The sequence below is a fragment of the Gobio gobio genome, assembly GCF_949357685.1.
Source record: "Gobio gobio genome assembly, chromosome: 12".
NCBI lineage: Eukaryota > Metazoa > Chordata > Actinopteri > Cypriniformes > Gobionidae > Gobio > Gobio gobio.
Genome location: NC_137105.1, coordinates 30,379,105 through 30,397,128, shown reverse-complemented (window position 1 = coordinate 30,397,128; position 18,024 = coordinate 30,379,105). Strand labels below are relative to the sequence as shown.

Here is an 18,024-nt window from a genome sequence, read left to right as displayed (position 1 = left end):
GAAACTGCTATTAAATAGAACCACAAAATTGCAAAAATTGATACAAGACTTCTGCAATAATTTCCTTTTAACCTTTTTTTTTTAACTCAAGCCTTACAACCCAACAGTGCCTGGTGCATACTTACCTGAGAGAGGCCAAAGGAAGACACAGTGTTGTCATCATAGAGCAAGATGTTTATAGTATCTAGGGCCCATGTGCTCTCAGCAAGCAACCCAGACTTCAGGGACATCATCACACGCCAAGCCTCTGGTGTGCCTACAAGATTTACAAGCATTTTTTTAAAGAACCTCAGTAGGGTTTTAAGAACCTTGTCATAATCAGACCAATTAAAAAATCTTTTATCACTGGAAAAGAGTTTCGTACCAATGTCTTTCGATGTTAACCTTCGGCGGGGTTTAAGCTGGGGCTGTGTGGCTTCTACAGAGTCCAGTGGGTAACTGACCTCCCGGTTGATTGCTTGGAAGCCTTGTCCAGGAAGACCACCACTTTGGGCGCTTGGCATGGATCCTGGGCCACCTGGCTTTTGCATCTGCTTCATAGAGGCCATCATATGAGCCTTATTGGGTGACATAGAGCCACCCACAGATCGAGGGAATGGTGCAGGGCTTGGGACTCGAGAGATATGGTTTGACATTGCTGGAGGAGATTGGTAGGAAGAAGATGGTTGCCGACTAGCCATGGGGGTCATGGAGCTGGAAGAGGACGAAGAGTGTGGTGGATATGGGGATTGACGCTGACCAGGCCACTGACTGTCCTGACTAGCCCTGATGTCTGGATCATCCCCACGGCTCATGGAGGGATAGGGGGCCCCATGACCCTGCCGGCCAGGGTAAGGGTAGCTCATGTCGTGCCTGGTGTGCCACATGTTCCCCTGATGCCCACCGCTGGAGTTAGAGGATGGGGGTGGTCCACCACTCATCATGCTATGCTGAGGAGGTCCCTGCCCACCTGGCTGCATGCGATCACGTCCATATGGATAGGGGAATGGGCTTTGCATCGGCCTACGTTCTGGGTAACCATATTGGCTATACATGTCAGGCTGCTGGCCACTGTACTGCATACCATACGCTTCACTCTCATGACGCTTAGGTGGAGGGCCATACATCCCTTCCCCAGGCCGTTTATATCCCTGCAACAGCCAATAAACAAAGTGTCTATAGATCAAAATATAGCATTAAAGTCATATTACAAACAATTACCACAATGAAATTAAATATCAAAAAGAATTTTCACAAACTCTCTAACTCAGCAAAAAAGAGGGATACATTTTGATCACATTCGAAGACTAACCTGCTGTTGGGGGTACATCCCATGTGCACCATATGGCATGCTGTGAGGGTACTGCTGCCCATAGCCATCATGTCCATGTCTACAGTAAAACATAAAATAATATACTACAGCTCTATACATCATATACATTCATATACACTAGTCAACAATGGCCACTTCTTACCTCTGATGAGAGGCATATCTATTGCCAGAGAACATGCTGGGATCATTGTTGGAAGGCACCATGTTATTCTGGTTTCCAGGGGGGGCAATTCCCCCCTCTGGTCCCATGACATGGTCTGGCCTGTGAACATAAACATTAAATAAAGTTGACATACTGCTTTTGATTTTTGCATGTTTTATGTAGTTAATAAACTGACACTAAGGTCTGACACTAAGGTCTGGCTTACCTCCTCTCAAAACCAGGGTTGTAGGAGAACTGGGGTCGTGGACCCATACCCATTCCTGAGGGCGGTCCACGTGGATACATATCCTGCATGCCGCTGCCTGGCATCTGCCCTGGCATGAAGGACTCAGAGCCACCTGAAAAGAAATGAACACTTTTAGATAAAAAAATAATGAATATGCGAGATTGAAGACAACAAGAAACAGTATTCACATCCCATTTTAAATTCACAGTGGGGGAACTTGTGGCCTAATGGGTAGCGAGTCAGACTGGTAACCCGAAGGTAGCGGGTTCTATTCTCAATACCGGCAGGAAATGACTGAGGTGCCTTGAGCAAGGTACTTAACCCACAGTGAATCCCTGGGCGCTGCAGTGAATGGCTGCCCACTGGTGCACACTAACCCGGATGGGTTAAATGCCATGGACAAAATCAGAGTATGGGTTACCATACTTGGCATTCACATTTTATTGTTATTATTAGTTTATTATTATTATTACATATTTCCAAAGAATATTCTATGAAACATAATATTCAAAGAGAAAGAAATGTATAGGGCAGAATAATAAAATTATTTTTTATCTATTGGACATTTTATAGATTGTGAAAAGTGGGTGTGTTCCATATCAGAATGGAGCCAGACCTGAATCAGAGTTTGTAGTCGATCGCAGTGTTATTGCTACCAAAGAATAATATAATAATAAAATAAAAATAATATCTAACATTAGAGGAAAAAAACAACACTAAACTACATTTTTATGCCTCCAAAACTAACATAAAAAAATTATGGTAACACTTTACAATAAGGTTCATTAGTTAAAATTAGTTAACTACATTAGTTAACATGAACTAATAATGAACTTCACTTATAAAGCATTTATTTATCTTTGTTAATGTTAATTTCAACATTTACTAATACTTTATTAAAATATTGTTAACATTAGTAAATGCACTGTGAACTAACATGAACAAAGCATGAACAGCTGTATTTTTATTAACTAACGTTAACAAAGATTAACTAATGCTGAACAGTGGTGTCGTTCATGGTTAGTTCATGTTAACTAATGCATTAACTAATGTTAACTAATACAACCTTATTGTAAAGTGTTACCAAAATTATTTTAGGTTTTGAGAGACAGTATGACATAAAAATGTATTAGTATATTACAGGAACAAAGTATACAATGTAATATTACTGAAAAACTAAAACTAGACTAAAATAACAATCAAAGAGTGAATCAAACTTTTAAATTGAAAGGCCAAATGGAAAACCTTATTTATTATGGAGGCAATAAAAATGTTGTCCCAGGAATCAGGCCACATTTATTCAAGCACCTACCTGATGAGAATCAAAATGGTTACTGGGATGTGGAGAAAGTTGTTTAAAATTAGCACATTTTTTAAACATTTTAAATAAAGATATTAGTGGTAAAAATGATTTTCCCTATGATAAAGTGCATTGATGAATTCACAATCATTCCAGCAACATGTATTATCAAGAAAGTAAACATGTAGTGATTTTAATTTCATGCTAGCTTTAACCTGCACTAGATGGCAGCAGTGTTCAAGAAAATAATGAATATGCAGCTCTAATAAATGGAGCACAGGGAGGCAGCAGTGAGCAGACTGAAGAAATGTGAAACCAGCCCCATACGCCGTAATTACAACAACATAATACGCAACAACACACCTTTCCTAGGAGCGCCATAGAGATCTTTACTGGTGTCAAACTGCATTCTAGAGGTGGCATCTCCACTGCCGCCTCCATGCATGGGGCCTCGCTTTTGGAAGGCTGGGTCACTGCCTTCGGAGAACGGATCTTGCACACTAACACCACTGTTTCTGGGGTAAACAGGGACAACAAATCAATACATGCACACACTTGAGTAAAAGACACTAAAATATAGTACATCAATTTAGCCCACCTGGCAGTTGGTTGTGGGGTCACTTGTCCATGGGGTGTGGTAGCTGGTGTTGGTGGCTTTAGGTCCCCTGGCATCTCTGTCATGGTGCTGCTGCCTGTGGATTGAGGAGTCTGCGGCCCTTGAAGAGAGCCTGAGTTTGCTGTTGAACAGAGTAGAATAGGGGTACATTATATGAAAGAATTATTGTATGCAAAAACAAGGGCCCTCTTTATTAATCACTTCCATTTTTTAGGGAGTGAAAAGTAAGGATTGGAAAAAAATACACAAATTTGGATGCTCTCAAGTTATTTTGAAAAGATGCAATTTTGCAATGTGATTTTTTTTTAACTTATAGAATGATAAATGGAGATGCACTGAAAATGGTTTTCATAACAGCATAGTGATTCCCCAAATCAAAATTGATTCCCACCATTGTGAAACAAAGAACTGCATATTACCAACATTTAAATAATGTGAAAGCCTCATTAAAATATATAAAACAGCTTGTGTGATATTTTAAAATACTTTTTTTTACTATTATTATATTCTGATTGTGCTTAAATGGCATTTATAAATCTACAAGCAAATGACAATGTCCTAATCAGTTCTTCCAAGCTCCAGGGAAAGAAACCCAAATCTTACAATCCCCAGACTGCATTTCCATAATCCAATAACATTTGAATACACTAGTTATTAATTTCCATAGAAATGCAATGGCATAAAAGGACACCATCCTAATAACGTCTGAAATTTCTACGGCTCAGTTGATGCAAAGTAATAAAACCAATTTGCATTTTCATCCGCAGCTCAGAGCAGTAAAAGGTACTTCAAAAGATTTCAGCGGAGGGAACAAAAAGAATTGGGGTAGAAAGAAAGGACGAGGGAATGAAAGAGTGTCTGCTTTACATGTCCTTGATCTGTTGCCAGCCACAAAATCATCTTTCAGCACTGAAAGTAAACAATACATGGTGCTATGCTGTAACACTTCCAGTCTGTGTGACTGGCAATGACCTTACGCATATTTAGAGAGTCGGAGAGGGCGGGGGAGAAAGAGAGATGGGGAAAAAAGTGCTGGCTCACTGGTCTGCATTGAGCGAGGGGTCAGGCTGAGGTCACTTTTGTTTTTATCCCACACTCCTCCCCCATTAATCTTCTTGGAGGGAATCCCTCCCCTGCTGTTTGACAGCTCTCTCTCTTTTCCTGTGACATCATCAGTCATTAGCCTCAGGAAGAGGGTGGACGGGAATCCTTAAACCAGCAAGCTTGGCAGCTCTATTTCTCACCCCTTCCCCCTGTCCGTCTCAGTTCGACTCAAATCACCTGTCAGATATTTATAGCTCTGTCTAGGGCCACTCTGAATTCATTATAAGGCAGGCAGACCAGTATGGCATGCAAGTGATGCAGAAAAATCTAAGAATGTCTTGAAGATTATGTAGTACTCCAAAAGCAAGTAGTTTTACTTTTTGCATGTTCGGCTACAAGACTGTTATCTTGACAAGTTGGGGTTAATCGTTTTTTTTTATCATAATAGTAATAGCACTTAGTCAGTGTAGAGTAGGCCTTTTTTACGATAACAAATTTTGCTGGATGATAAATTGGCCAAGAAATTATTGCGATAAACGATACTATTGTCATTCTGAGACCATTTTCATCTAAAATAGTGATAATGGCATAATAATGCTGGTACACGTTTTCAAAGATCAATAAACTTTTATTTCTAAAGACTATTTAACACTGAAAACGGAAAGCATTTTAAATATCCACAATAAATTATCAAAACAACCAAAACAAAAAAAGCAATTGACTCTCAGTCTGTTAACAAAAAAATGCACTTGAATAAACAGCTGGAAAACTGCAAAGGATTTTTGTTTTTTAGGTAAAAAAAAGAACTAATTAATCAAATTTTTTTCTGTAATTAATCACGATTAATACGTTTTTAATGTTTTGATATTGTAATAATTTCAGTTACTCTCCAAATTAATGTAGAAACAATTTATTGACAGCATATTTTAAATGTGTTGTATTGTCATGTTTTTATGAATGAAGGCCAGTATCACTGATGTCTCTATGAAACATTAATGACGTTACATTACAGTATAACTGAAAGCTACCAATTTCAACATTTATTAGGCTTTAAACAACTTTTAATTTAAGTGAACTTAAAACGATCTTTACATAATAATAAATGTTATTTTTACCTGTGCCTTTCCTGTTAGACATATGTAATAGTTATCAAACACTTTTCTTAACTGCATAAATAATAAATTAAATATAAATTAATCATCATTAAAGCTAAAATTTTCTCTGTTCCCGTTATTCTTTGATGAACATTAATGACAGGCATCATTAGTGCTGCTGTCACTTTAAGAACAGCAGCGGATCTCACGCGCTGTCCCGCGCATCTCATTTCCACACAACTCTTTAAGTTCATTTAAGACGCTATTTAACTAATTTAAGACTCCTAATATGACAATACTCAAAATTCTCTGTGTTGTTGTTATTGTTTGTTCAAGAGCAAAAGAGAACTCGATGTGAGCAGGAGACTGACGCGAGTCTGTCTGTGCTTTGTGTGTGTGTGTGTGTGTGTGTGTGTGTCAGAGTGTCCCTCGATTAGCTGACATGAGACGCAGCCACACAGACAGGACATTGACATACAGCGCATTCTCTAGTGTCTTGTCGCTCTTGGAAGTATTTAAGATGTATAAGAGCGTGATCATATAATGTAATGCTCTGCAAAAATGGATAAAAAAACCGGACGCTGGAAATTATCGCGGCTGGAAAAATTATCGAGCTAATTTTTTTTATCGTGCGGTTAATTGATTTATTGACTATCACGACAGGCCTAGTGTAGAGCATATAGAATTTTTGACAGGAATGAAAACGAGAGAAATGCATGACAAAACTTTCAGTAGAGAAAAACTCCATAAAAGTTTTGAAAGTTGTGAGTGAAAATGACATGATCTCGAACCTTTATACATTGCGTGCCATTGTAAAGAGTGTAAGTATCTGTCACAGCCTCGTTTTCATCTGTGTTGATTTAATATGGCCTCTAATCTGACTAAGGTCTATTGAATAATTCTTATCAACCGCACCATCTGAGGCATCATGTTTAAAGTTTGTCAAAAATGCACACTTTCAAGCAGTCGTGGCCTAATGCTTAGAGAGTCAGACTGGTAACCCGAAGGTTGCGGGTACCATTCTCAATAGAGCAAGGCACCTAACCCCCAATTGCTCCCTGGGTGCCACTGCTCTGGGTGTGTGTGTGTGTGTGTCCACAGTTTGCAGTGTGTGTGTGTGTTCACTACTCAATGCTCCTAATATCTGTGTAACTTGGATGGGTTAAATGCAGAGGACAAATTCAGAGTATGGGTTACCATACTTGGCCTTCACATGTCACTTTCTTATCCAAACACTACTAAATGAGTTCCTACTCAAATAATTTCAAAACTACAAAAAAGGCGAAATAAAGGGTTAAACCTGAATAAACGGCATAGTACATAAAACATGGATCCTAGTGATTTAATGGATTGTGTCTACAGTCTAACAGTTTGTTCTCCCCATAGTAATATTGTAAAGTTCTTCACCAGGAGAGGGTGGCTGGATTTTGGCCTGCTGTGGCTGCTTCTTGCCGTCTCCCATGGTGAATGCATCAGGTGGGGGTTCCTCTCCACGTTCCACCTTGCACTCATAGGCAAACAGGTATTGGATGTACTGCTTCTTGAGGGAACTGGCAGAGCTGCTGGATGTTCCCACATTCAGGTGGGTGGACAGCTCTCTCCATTTCTTGTTCTTATTTACCTGTTCGAGGAGAGATTTTCAATCAAAACCATTCAAGAAACAATCAATTCACTAAGTGGTTCCGCCATCTAACCCTGTGACTGATTCGCATGCCACCCACTGTTTCGACTTATCCATGTGCTATATGCGTCTAAAAATCAATTCATTGTAGTTCTTTTTTTTGATAAACATACCTCTTTCTTATTTAAATGAGGCTCATTATGGAATGCGCAGGACTCACAAACATCATCGCTGTTAGACAGAAATAATTAGCATTGCGCTATTACCGCCCACAGAAAGCTGGCGGTAAACAAACGTTTTTTTTTAAAGCAGGGGTCTTTAACAGGGGGTCTGTGGCAATTACGGCAGGGGGTCTTTCAGTTATTATTTTATCTCTTTGAAACTTTTTTTTTTCATGCATTTGTGAACCTCAAAGATAAAGCTAAAGAAGCTAAAGTTTAGCTAAATGTTTCATTGTCCCTCCTAAATTACAATGTAATAGTTTATGGTATATAACTACATGTGTACATTAATGAAGATTGCTTTAAAGCCAAAATAAAGTGGTCTTAATATTAATATATATTCTGTGAAGTCTAAGGACCTAAACATGTTCGTCCAATCATTGCATTCAAGTCAGAGCTCTTTGTCAGAGTTTACAATTTGTAATTACACATTCTACAAGGACGTGAACGCTTTTTACAAGTCGGATTATCATAATTGCAGTAATTTTGACATGCTGTGAACTTAACAATAACCAGTTCTAACAATAACCATAAATAAGTTGTTTACGTTCATTATTATTGTAATGTTATATGCTTTGAGACATGAGGTCATTTGAAAGCGTTTGTTCCACCCTCCACCAACGTGAAAAATGGTAACACTAACAATAAGATTTCATTTGTTAACATTAGTCAACTACATTAGTTAACATTAACTAACAATGAACAATACTTCTACAGCATTTATATATATATATTTTTAATGTTAATTTTAATGAATAAACAATGAACATTTAAAAAGATGAATAAATGATAATACACATATTATTATGTGTTATTACATATTAAAATGTTCAATATATTTATATATATATATATATATATTTCATGTTAGCTAATGCATTAACTAATGTTAACAAAACATTTAAAATGTTGGCAAACATTTTTTATTCATATAAGATTTTTACATATTACATTTGAGATAACGTGATATACAAGTGTTATTAAAATATTAGTGAGTAAAGATTATTTGATAACAGCAAAAAGCAGCTAAATGTAAAAGTACAGAAAATAAATTACATAGCACAATTAAATATTCAAAATAAGCCAATATGGTACTTATTCCTTGTGCATCAATAATGTAATTATATTAACATGTAGTCACGCTTTATTTTAATGTGTATTTGTTTGTATTTACACAAATAAATACTGAGTAATATTAATTAACATGTACTTATTAGGTTTAGAGTTTGTTGCTTGCAATTATGTGTAATTTACTGTTATTACTATAGTAAATACCTGTAATTTAAACAAGGACACATAGGCCAGGCTTAAAATGTGACACTGAGTTTTATAAAATTTGCAGCAGGGAGTTCCTGTTCCAGATTTCAATCCTCCAATTTGGCCTAAAAAAGGTTGAAGAACCCTGATATAAAAGGATGTTTATGTATTTTGTAATGAGTCATTGTAGCCAGGGCATTTTTTTCTTTTTCTTTTCTGAAATACTGTCTTCCATGAACCTTGTGCGAGTTCCTGGGTGCAAAATCAATACAGAGAGCTTGTTCAAATAAATAAGACCATTAGCAGGTGCAATGTACCCCCCCCCCCCCCCCCCCCCCCCCCTTGTTTCTTTGATTTCTGTGAGTGATGGTTGAGGCAGATATGAGGAAGGATATGAGAGCTTTCGTCGTTCTTTAACATGCATTTCACAGCTCTGCTCCTTTAAATCCCCAGCACGAACACACGGCAGCACTCTCACAGAACCCAAAAGAACTGCAGCAACAGACTTTACTCACCATAGCCAAGCCTCCGATTTCTCGAACACAGAGGTAGAGGCGGCACAGATCCAGAGGCTTCTTGCCCACTGAAGGCAGGTTTGGGACAGGCGTGCCTCTCTCCTCCATGAAGGCGATGTAGCGATCCACCCATGCCCTCCTCTCAGGCTCACAGCCCATGTCGTACAGTCGTGTTATCTTCTCATTCGTCATGTTCCCTGCACTGAGCTTCTGGGGTGGATGGGTAGATGGATACAGAAGAGAGTGAGATATATCGCCACCGACACACCCCGCACGCACAGTGTGAAGCCCATCATTCTTTGTCCTAAGAGTAAATGTTATCCACATTGCTCAATATGTCCCATTCTGACGGTCTCATGCAAGTAAAGTTCATTTGCAGATTGTGATGCACTGAAACCATTTCTGACAGGTATGAGTATTGGTGCGTGGCCAGGCCTGTGCACAGATATTATGGAGGGCAGGTGCTCAAGTCTCTCATAATAACTATAAAAATTACATAAAAATTAAGTTAAACATCTTTAAATTACTTAAACATATAAGTAAATAAATAAATATGTCCCCTGTTGGCATTATAATCAATGTTGTGTATTACTCACAAAAATTACTATATATTATTACTATGTTATACTATTATTTAGATGTATTTACACTGGAATTACAGTTGCACAAATAATGTTATGAGATTAGTGTTTTAAATCAAAAATTTTGAAAACAAGGAAAATTAAAATGATACATACATATATATATATATATGTTTGTGTATATATATATATATAAATATATGTGTGTATATATATATATATATATAGAGAGAGAGAGGGAGAGAGAGAGAGAGAGAGAGAGAGAGAGAGAGATAGATAGAGAGAGAGAGAGAGAGAGAGAGAGAGAGAGAGAGAGAGAGAGAGAGAGAGAGAGAGAGAGAGAGAGAGAGAGAGAGAGAGAGAGAGAGAGAGAGAGAGAGAGAGAGAGAGAGAGAGAGAGAGAGATAAGTCTCTTCTGCTCACCTGTGATGGCAAAGCTGAATTTTGAGCATCACTACTCCAGTCTTCAGTGTCACATGATCCTTCAGAAATCATTCTAATATGATGATTTACTGCTCAAGAAACATTTAGGATTATTATCAATGTTGAAAACAGTTGTGTAAAACATCTTTTTAGGATTCTTTGATTAATAGAAATTTCAAAAGAACAGTATTTATCTGAAATGGAAAGCTTTTGTAACATTGTACTACCGTCCAAAAGATTTGGGTCGGTAAGAATTTTTTTTTTTTCTTTTGGGAAAATTTATAAATTTATTCAGCAAGGATGCATTACATTTATTAAAGTGATAGTAAAGACATTTATAATGTAGCAAAAGCTTTATATTTCAGATAAATGCTGTTCTTTTGAACTTTCTATTCATTAAATAATCCTGAAAAAAATTGTACACAACTGTTTTCAACATTGATAATAATAATAATAAATGTCTCTTGAGCAGCAAATCGGCATATTAGAATGATTTCTGAAGGATCATGTGACTCTAAAGACTGGAGTAATGATACTGAAAATTCAGCTTTGAATCACAGAAATAAATTGCATTTTAAAATATATTCAAATAGAAAAAAGCTATTTATTTTTTACTGTTTTTGCTGTATTTTGGATCAAATAAATGCAGCCTTGGTGAGCAGAAGAGACTTCTTTCAAAAACAATCAAAATAGTACAGTTTCCAAACTTTTGACTGGTAGTGTATATGTATATATATTAGTGGTGGGCATAGATACATTTTTTTAATCTAGATTAATCTCACTGTAATCTTGGAATTAATCTAGATTAAAATGGCTCATTTGGATTCTGCCGAAGGCATTCAGAATATGTGTGCTCGTAAGTGATTGTTTGTCTTATTGTAGTTTGAATAATAAATAGCTTCTGTCCCTTTAAGACCTGATGCACGCATGGATCCCACTGTTCCTGTGAGCTGGTTACGACTGTGTTTACGTTAAAACTCACCAAGATGGGCATTGAGACATTTTTGATTGTATTGGACCATTAATAAGCTGGAAAAAGGAGCTCATTTTTGCACTTGTATGTCAGAGGCGGCTTTATTACGGTATGTGTGTGTGCGCTTCAGATGCGAAATCTGCGGGAATTAGTAGAATTAACGTTATGTGCAACCCTGCGCGAAATTCAGACCGGTCACACCAATACTAACACGCTGTCATGAGGAAAAATTAAAGTCATCATAGCTTGCGTAGTATAGACCCAGCTCCCAACCCAACTTTGAGAATTGATTAACGGCTATATATTTTTTATCGCCCGATAAGAGTCTCACGTTAACGCAGCACGTTAACACCGATAACGGCCCACCACTAATATATATATATATGTGTGTGTGTGTGTGTGTGTCTAACTTATACCGCCAGTAGGTGGTGACAAGTCTTAAGTGAGCCAAAGAAACAATTATTCACAGATTCGTTCATTTATTCATTCACTCTGTTGCAGGGAGATGCAACTGTCAAAATTTTGCATTACTGTGGTTAGAAAATGAATAGAATGCAGAATTACAACTTGCAGTTTTCGGGTACACGCTTAATTGAGAATTACTGCCATGCGCCAAATTTAAATAAAAACTAAAATATAAAATTTGAAAAAAAAATCTGTGAAAATGGCACTTTTCTAGACAGAGACCAAAAGGACAGGCGCTTGATCACCACTGTTTGCTCAAAGAACACTGCATGTACAATGTATGGTAGCTGTACTCAAGAAGTATATTTTAATAATATTATAATAATTAATAATAATTAATATTATAATACTATTACTTTATTTGAATAATAATTTTGTTTCTGTAAAAACACAACTTTTTAACAATTGTGACATAACTTGAAATAAATTTTAATGTTTTTCAATTGTGTTTATGCATTTCAGAATCAGAATACATTTTATTGGACAAGTGCGCTCACGCATAAAAGGAATGTGTTTGTTGTTTGAATTAGTGTTGTCAAAAGTAGCGGTACTTGGGTACCATGTTGATACTGAAATTGTAAAAATGTGAAGACACCAGCCTTTCTGTGTAGGCTACCAGGTACTGACTGTCTGCTTTCAAACGGTCCCATGTGTATCTGTGTTTGCGGTCTGAGGAGAGTCAAAAGTTTCCATGTACAATGTGTTTTTGCAGAGTTGAGCATTTAAGCCTATCATAGAGATGTCTGTTGAGCTCATAAAACTAAATAGCCAGTCAGAAATGTTTTAGTCAGATTTTACTCAATGCCGCTCAGTTTCTGTTGCGGAGTTCAGAGTTTCTGTTCAGCACTCACTGAGTTTGCATATTATAACCAACAAAGCGTGACACAATGTAAAAGAGATATTCATTGTGCAGCATAGTAACCGGGAGTTTTCGCAAGAACCTTGTGAGGTCACTGAAGTGACTGACTGCTCCAGTCATTATAAAGGGAGCTATCTTTGCTCGCTTCATGTTTATAACCCATTCACAATTTGAAGTTCAGTTTTTCATGCTGCTAAGAGGACAATCGGCCACTTACACACTGCAAAGTGTAAGGAGTGACAACCACATTTAAATTACATAAAATTAAAATGATGTTGCCTTATATTTGCGCTACTTTTGGCAACAAATTATAATACAAATATGTTCATATTTAGCATGATGCTAACCACAATGAGTACAAGACTGTGACTGGAACTACTATATTACTGTAAACACTGCAAAATGTTCAAATTATTTAAATGGTTAGTTCACCCAAAAATGTACTAAAATCAGACAACAACGTTTTCCCATTCACACGGATCTGCCAGTAGTTGGCAATGTCACTTTGTCAAGAAACACCCGCAAACACATAATGCGCATGTGTGGACATGTAATACGCATGCGCATGGCGTCATCGTTAAGTTTTATGTTTTCAGTTGAAAGCGGTGTCGTGTAAACGGGCCCTTAAAGTCATTTACTCACCCTCATTTGCTCTAAACTCATAAGACATTCGCTCATCTTTGAAATGCCCATGAAGATACTTGTAATGAAACCTGAGAGCCAGTTAAAGTGTGCGATGTGTTTTTCATGCGTGTGAACATGATGTGTGGTGTGAGAACGCGGCTTGTCGGACATAGCAACAGTAACTAAAGGGGGCAGGTCTTCGCGAACGGTCAATTGATTTGTAACTGAGTAACAGAATTTCATTTATGGATGAACTATCCCTTTAATAAAGCAAGAGTCTCTTTCATGTGACGTGTCATGACTTCATGTGCTGCTTCAACCTTCAAAGGAAGTTGATAACATGGCCACATTGTCGAACATTGCCACGAATCATGTGAAAGGGCTTAACACCACACAAAACCAATAATGACTGACTTTCTCATTATAACTTTTGTGAAAAGCTGATTCACCATGTACCAGTTATCTGTGAACTCATCCCCAATCCCTCTTCTTGAATGCGTTTTCTTTTAGCATGGTGTGCGCTGTCAAACGCAAAATGAATTGAGTTTGAATAATTTAAAGTTAAACACTTTGGCACAATCACAAGAATTTTTTTTTTAACCAGTGTTGGGAAATAACTCATTACTGACATTTTGTTGCTCAGCTGTACTCAAAATAATTTCCAGTGACAAGTTTTACTTTCTCACAATTTTTGTCACATTGTATTGAGCACTCAGCTTTATAGCTGAGAGTAATTCAATAATTAAATCAAGATGTAATAAGCTGTCCATACCCTCATATGTAGCATTATTGCAAAGTCTGATTTGCTGTTGTGAATCAGTTTGTTAATTTTTTTTTCTTGAACCAACTCCTGATGTTTTTTGTGGCTTTTTATGACAATATGTTTTTATTGTTTATAATGCTATTACCTAATAATGCTCTGTATAATGCGGTTCCCTAAATTGAGATTCAACCATTCAAAAACTTTTTTTCTGGACCAGAAAAATACTGGTTTGATTAAAGTATAAATTATATAATTGTATATATTTAAAAACTTAATAATATAACACTATATGTAGTTTCAATGCAGAAGCTTATAGTGCAGCTAACTCTAGTTGACTGTAGTTTAAATTCTTATTATGAGCAGCTTGTAGCAAGTGACAGTTTTAAAATAGCTTCCCCAACACTGGATACAACTGAAAAGAAATTGGGGAAAGAATAACAATCTTGTGGTAGAGCTACTTGTGGTAGACAGAGTGTCATAATGAGAAAGTCTAATTACATCAAATCTGCGGTCAAAACAGCTCACACCATCAAACAGGAGACAAATAACCACAGAAGAAGAAAGAGAAGCAGGAAAATAAAGAGAAGATAGTAAAAGTGCATGAGGCACTTACAGGGCTGCTGGGGTTCTTTGGCCAGGCAGGGCTGCTAATGCTATCGCTGTCATCCCCCTGATAAGAGGACAGACTAGCTGGGCTGGGGGACAGAGGGGAAGGGGTGGGAGGCTGGGACACACACTGAGAACCATAGTTGTCCTGTGATGGAGAACACATAGGGAACAGAGAAACCCACACACATTTAATGGTGAGAGACAGCTTTCAAATCACCTTTACTCCTAGTCCATCGAAATTATGCGCAATTCTCCCAGAACTGGTTTGAATCAGCTTTATGCCATTGCAAACTAACTTTGATGAAGTTACATAAACAAATAAAATGACTAAAGATTTGCAGGGAATTTGTAGGAAATGTACAGATTACACAAGCAAAAGGGAATCGGTGGTAGGTAATAACAGCTGTGCTGATAATCAGACCAGGAGCATGATTTCAAGTAGGATACTATACTGCTTTTAGACAAGGGTTCAATAAATAAGCCAATACAGAGTAACTTGGATTCTACACACAATCTCTAAGCAACAAACAATAGTAGTGTTTCATTCTTGATTCAGTGTTTTTTAACAAATTGGTTCAATGAAGAATGATTCAATGACTAATTTACTCAATGAGTACATTTTCGCCACCTACTCGAGTGAATAAACATTTTACTTTTAATTTCTTCACTTGTCTGTTTAGAATAGTTTTATGGAGAGGTGTTCTAATCTCTTCTCCAACAAATTGTGAAAAAAAGACCAACCAATAAGATTGATGCTTTTTGTCACACACCAGGATTCTCCCCCTAGGCAGAGGAAGAATACGGAACCGGCTCTCGCCTCTGTACTCTTGTAATTGGTGCTGTTTGAAAAACACCATAGCGAGTATAAAACTCTGAAATGCTATTTGAAAACATGTAAATACTGTTGAACTTTCTTTCTTTTTAAGTGGGCGTCAGACATTGTACTGCATTGGTCTGAACAGACAAATCGAATGCGAAAATCTGACTGAATTTTCGGTCCAAAAATTTGTGTCGGTCTGAACAGGCCACAGAGTCAGTTGTTCTGAAAACTGTACTTGGTGAGGATATTTTACTGCAGCTCTTGGTTTACAGCAGATTGAAGGGGCTAGTACGGAGCCAATTTTTTTTCCCCCTCAGTGGATAGTGGAAATTTGCATCAGGACTAGTGGTAATTTTGTCAGCTGTTTTCTTTCAGCTTGTGTCAATGTACTTTTTTTGTTTTTAGCATATTTAGTCAGCTTTGTCCTGTTTTTGTTTAGTCACATTTTCATCTCGCTGCATAATGGTTAAACTGATAATAAACTAATAAAAACTTGCAACAATTGTTGGCATTTTAGAAATTTATTTTTACATTTCAGGATTATTGCACTTTCATCTAAGCACAAATCAAGAGAATGTCAACTTATATGCATGGGATATTTTACCTCATCTAGTTTTCTGATTTATTGTAGGCCATTCATCATATAAATTAACACACTCTCTACATTATGAAAATAGGTAAAACAAAAAAACTTCAAAAAAAATTTTAAATGGTGATTCCAATAATTCCAAGTTACATTTATGTTGTTTCCTATCAAAACAACAGCAAATTTAGCAACCACAAACAATATAGTTGAGATTCATGTTTGGATTTATTACAGTTCTTCGCTGATAAGGTTTGATCGCATATGTAGTCGCAGCAAACAGCACAAGTGGCTCGTCGTGGCAGAGCCCAGATTGACTGAATGACACTTTGTTTTAAGCAGAATATCTCAAATGGAGATCATTGAACTCCAGCTTACTTTTTTCCTGTGTTTTCAGATCATCCGTGCATCTTCCGCTGTGTAAAGAGACACACGTTCGCATGGTTGCAAGAGATTTGCAAAGATTAAGCAAAACACAGGGTAGAAAATGTAGTCTTTTAACAGAAAAGCTCTTATTGGAGGATTTAAACTTTTGACATCTTTATTTTTTCTAACAAAAATAGAGATTTTGGTAAAGTTTTTCTTTTTTAAATATTACATTTTAGTCTCGTCTTTTTTCTTGAACGATATTGCATGTTGATATAGTCACAGGTATCGTTTAATGATTTTGGTGTTGTCTCGTTATTGTCTCGTCTTAGCCATGGGAAAATCGTCAGTTTTCATTAATGAAATTAACATGCCAGTACATCAGCATAAGTACTGGCATTGGATAACTTGATCCACAATAGGATGAAAAACTTTCTCCTGCAATTCACTGTCCTAAAAACATTCAAGCCTACTGTCTTTAGCATGAGACACCTTCGGAAAGTTTGGCTAAAGACTGGCAAACTTGGTGTATAACACTTCAAGTCTTTTTCTGTCACACTCTTTTTGTACTCAGGCTCTTGTTATAGCTGAAGGTGGCACCACTCTGAGCTGTACTAAAGAAAGCTCAACTTATACCTTTCAAGTAGCTCAGTGTTATTTGTCAAGACGTGTTATACTTGCTACAGGAGTGCACACACACACAAGAAAGTCAGCAGAAATAGGGAAAGCAACACAAAGCTTGTATTGCAGCCAGCTGGACAGGACATAAAGGTCAACTTTTGAAGGCACTTCTGTTTGTTGTGATGTTTTCTACATGTTAAATTAAAAAGCCGTGCTCTGCTGCCGACTGATGCCATGAGGTGAAAAAAGTACATAGATTATCGTGAACTAGAAAGAAAACTGGAAATTCTTTGAGAATTATTTAAAGTGACAGAACTACTTCCCTCTTATCAGTAAGGGGACAAAACAAAACATCACATCAAATTACAAATGAAACAAAAAAAATGACACAGAAGCGAGAATGGAAAGATGAATTCAGAGAAAATGCTCTGCTAGTGCGCCATATCTCAGCCAATCAAACGAAAGCTGAAGTTAATGACACAATGAAGTTCTGATGAAAGTAAGGGCAATGACTGAGAAAGAACAAGTTAAACAAAAGAACAATTTGAAGCAAGGTCTTCCAGAGCTTAGATGTGTGCTCATTAGGACACATGAGAGAATTATATTCCTTGGGTTATTGAATAACACATTGAAATGAAACACTATTCAAGAACAACATACTTTCAGTACTCAGTTTAGGGAGTATAAATAGCAAAACTAGAAGCGCTACAAGCAGTAGGGTGTAAATATTTGCTCTAACAACAATTTGATTACCATTCTTCACAATTTACTTGAAAAAAAGTTTGCTATTTGGTCAAAATCTTATTCTATTTCAATGCTCTGGTGCAAAAGGTAATTATGCATGATTTTCCACCAGTGCTCCATCGAAAATATCTGTGCTGGAAGCAAATTGGTGATCTAGATTTGGTGGATTTGGTAATGGGTATTATTAGGCTATAACCAATTATTAAATTCCACAATTAAGGTGT

General features: G+C 37.0%; 1 protein-coding gene across 11 annotated transcripts in view; it reads right to left on the bottom strand.

Annotated features, from left to right (window-relative positions):
* The window catches only part of arid1b (AT-rich interactive domain 1B), a 127,415-nt gene that overhangs the window by 3,448 nt on the left and 105,943 nt on the right, over window positions 1-18,024 (bottom strand). For 8 of the 11 annotated variants that reach the window (XM_079831550.1, XM_079831557.1, XM_079831555.1 and 5 more), the window contains 10 exons: window positions 14,671-14,811; window positions 9,370-9,579; window positions 7,163-7,376; window positions 3,600-3,738; window positions 3,365-3,516; window positions 1,681-1,813; window positions 1,455-1,574; window positions 1,292-1,370; window positions 365-1,130; window positions 126-256 (listed from right to left, as the gene is read on the bottom strand). In XM_079831550.1, the coding sequence (XP_079687676.1) occupies window positions 126-256; window positions 365-1,130; window positions 1,292-1,370; window positions 1,455-1,574; window positions 1,681-1,813; window positions 3,365-3,516; window positions 3,600-3,738; window positions 7,163-7,376; window positions 9,370-9,579; window positions 14,671-14,811 (2,085 nt within the window). The remainder of the gene's footprint in view (window positions 1-125; window positions 257-364; window positions 1,131-1,291; window positions 1,371-1,454; window positions 1,575-1,680; window positions 1,814-3,364; window positions 3,517-3,599; window positions 3,739-7,162; window positions 7,377-9,369; window positions 9,580-14,670; window positions 14,812-18,024) is intronic. The other 3 variants (XM_079831558.1, XM_079831552.1, XM_079831554.1) reach the window with 2 other exon arrangements.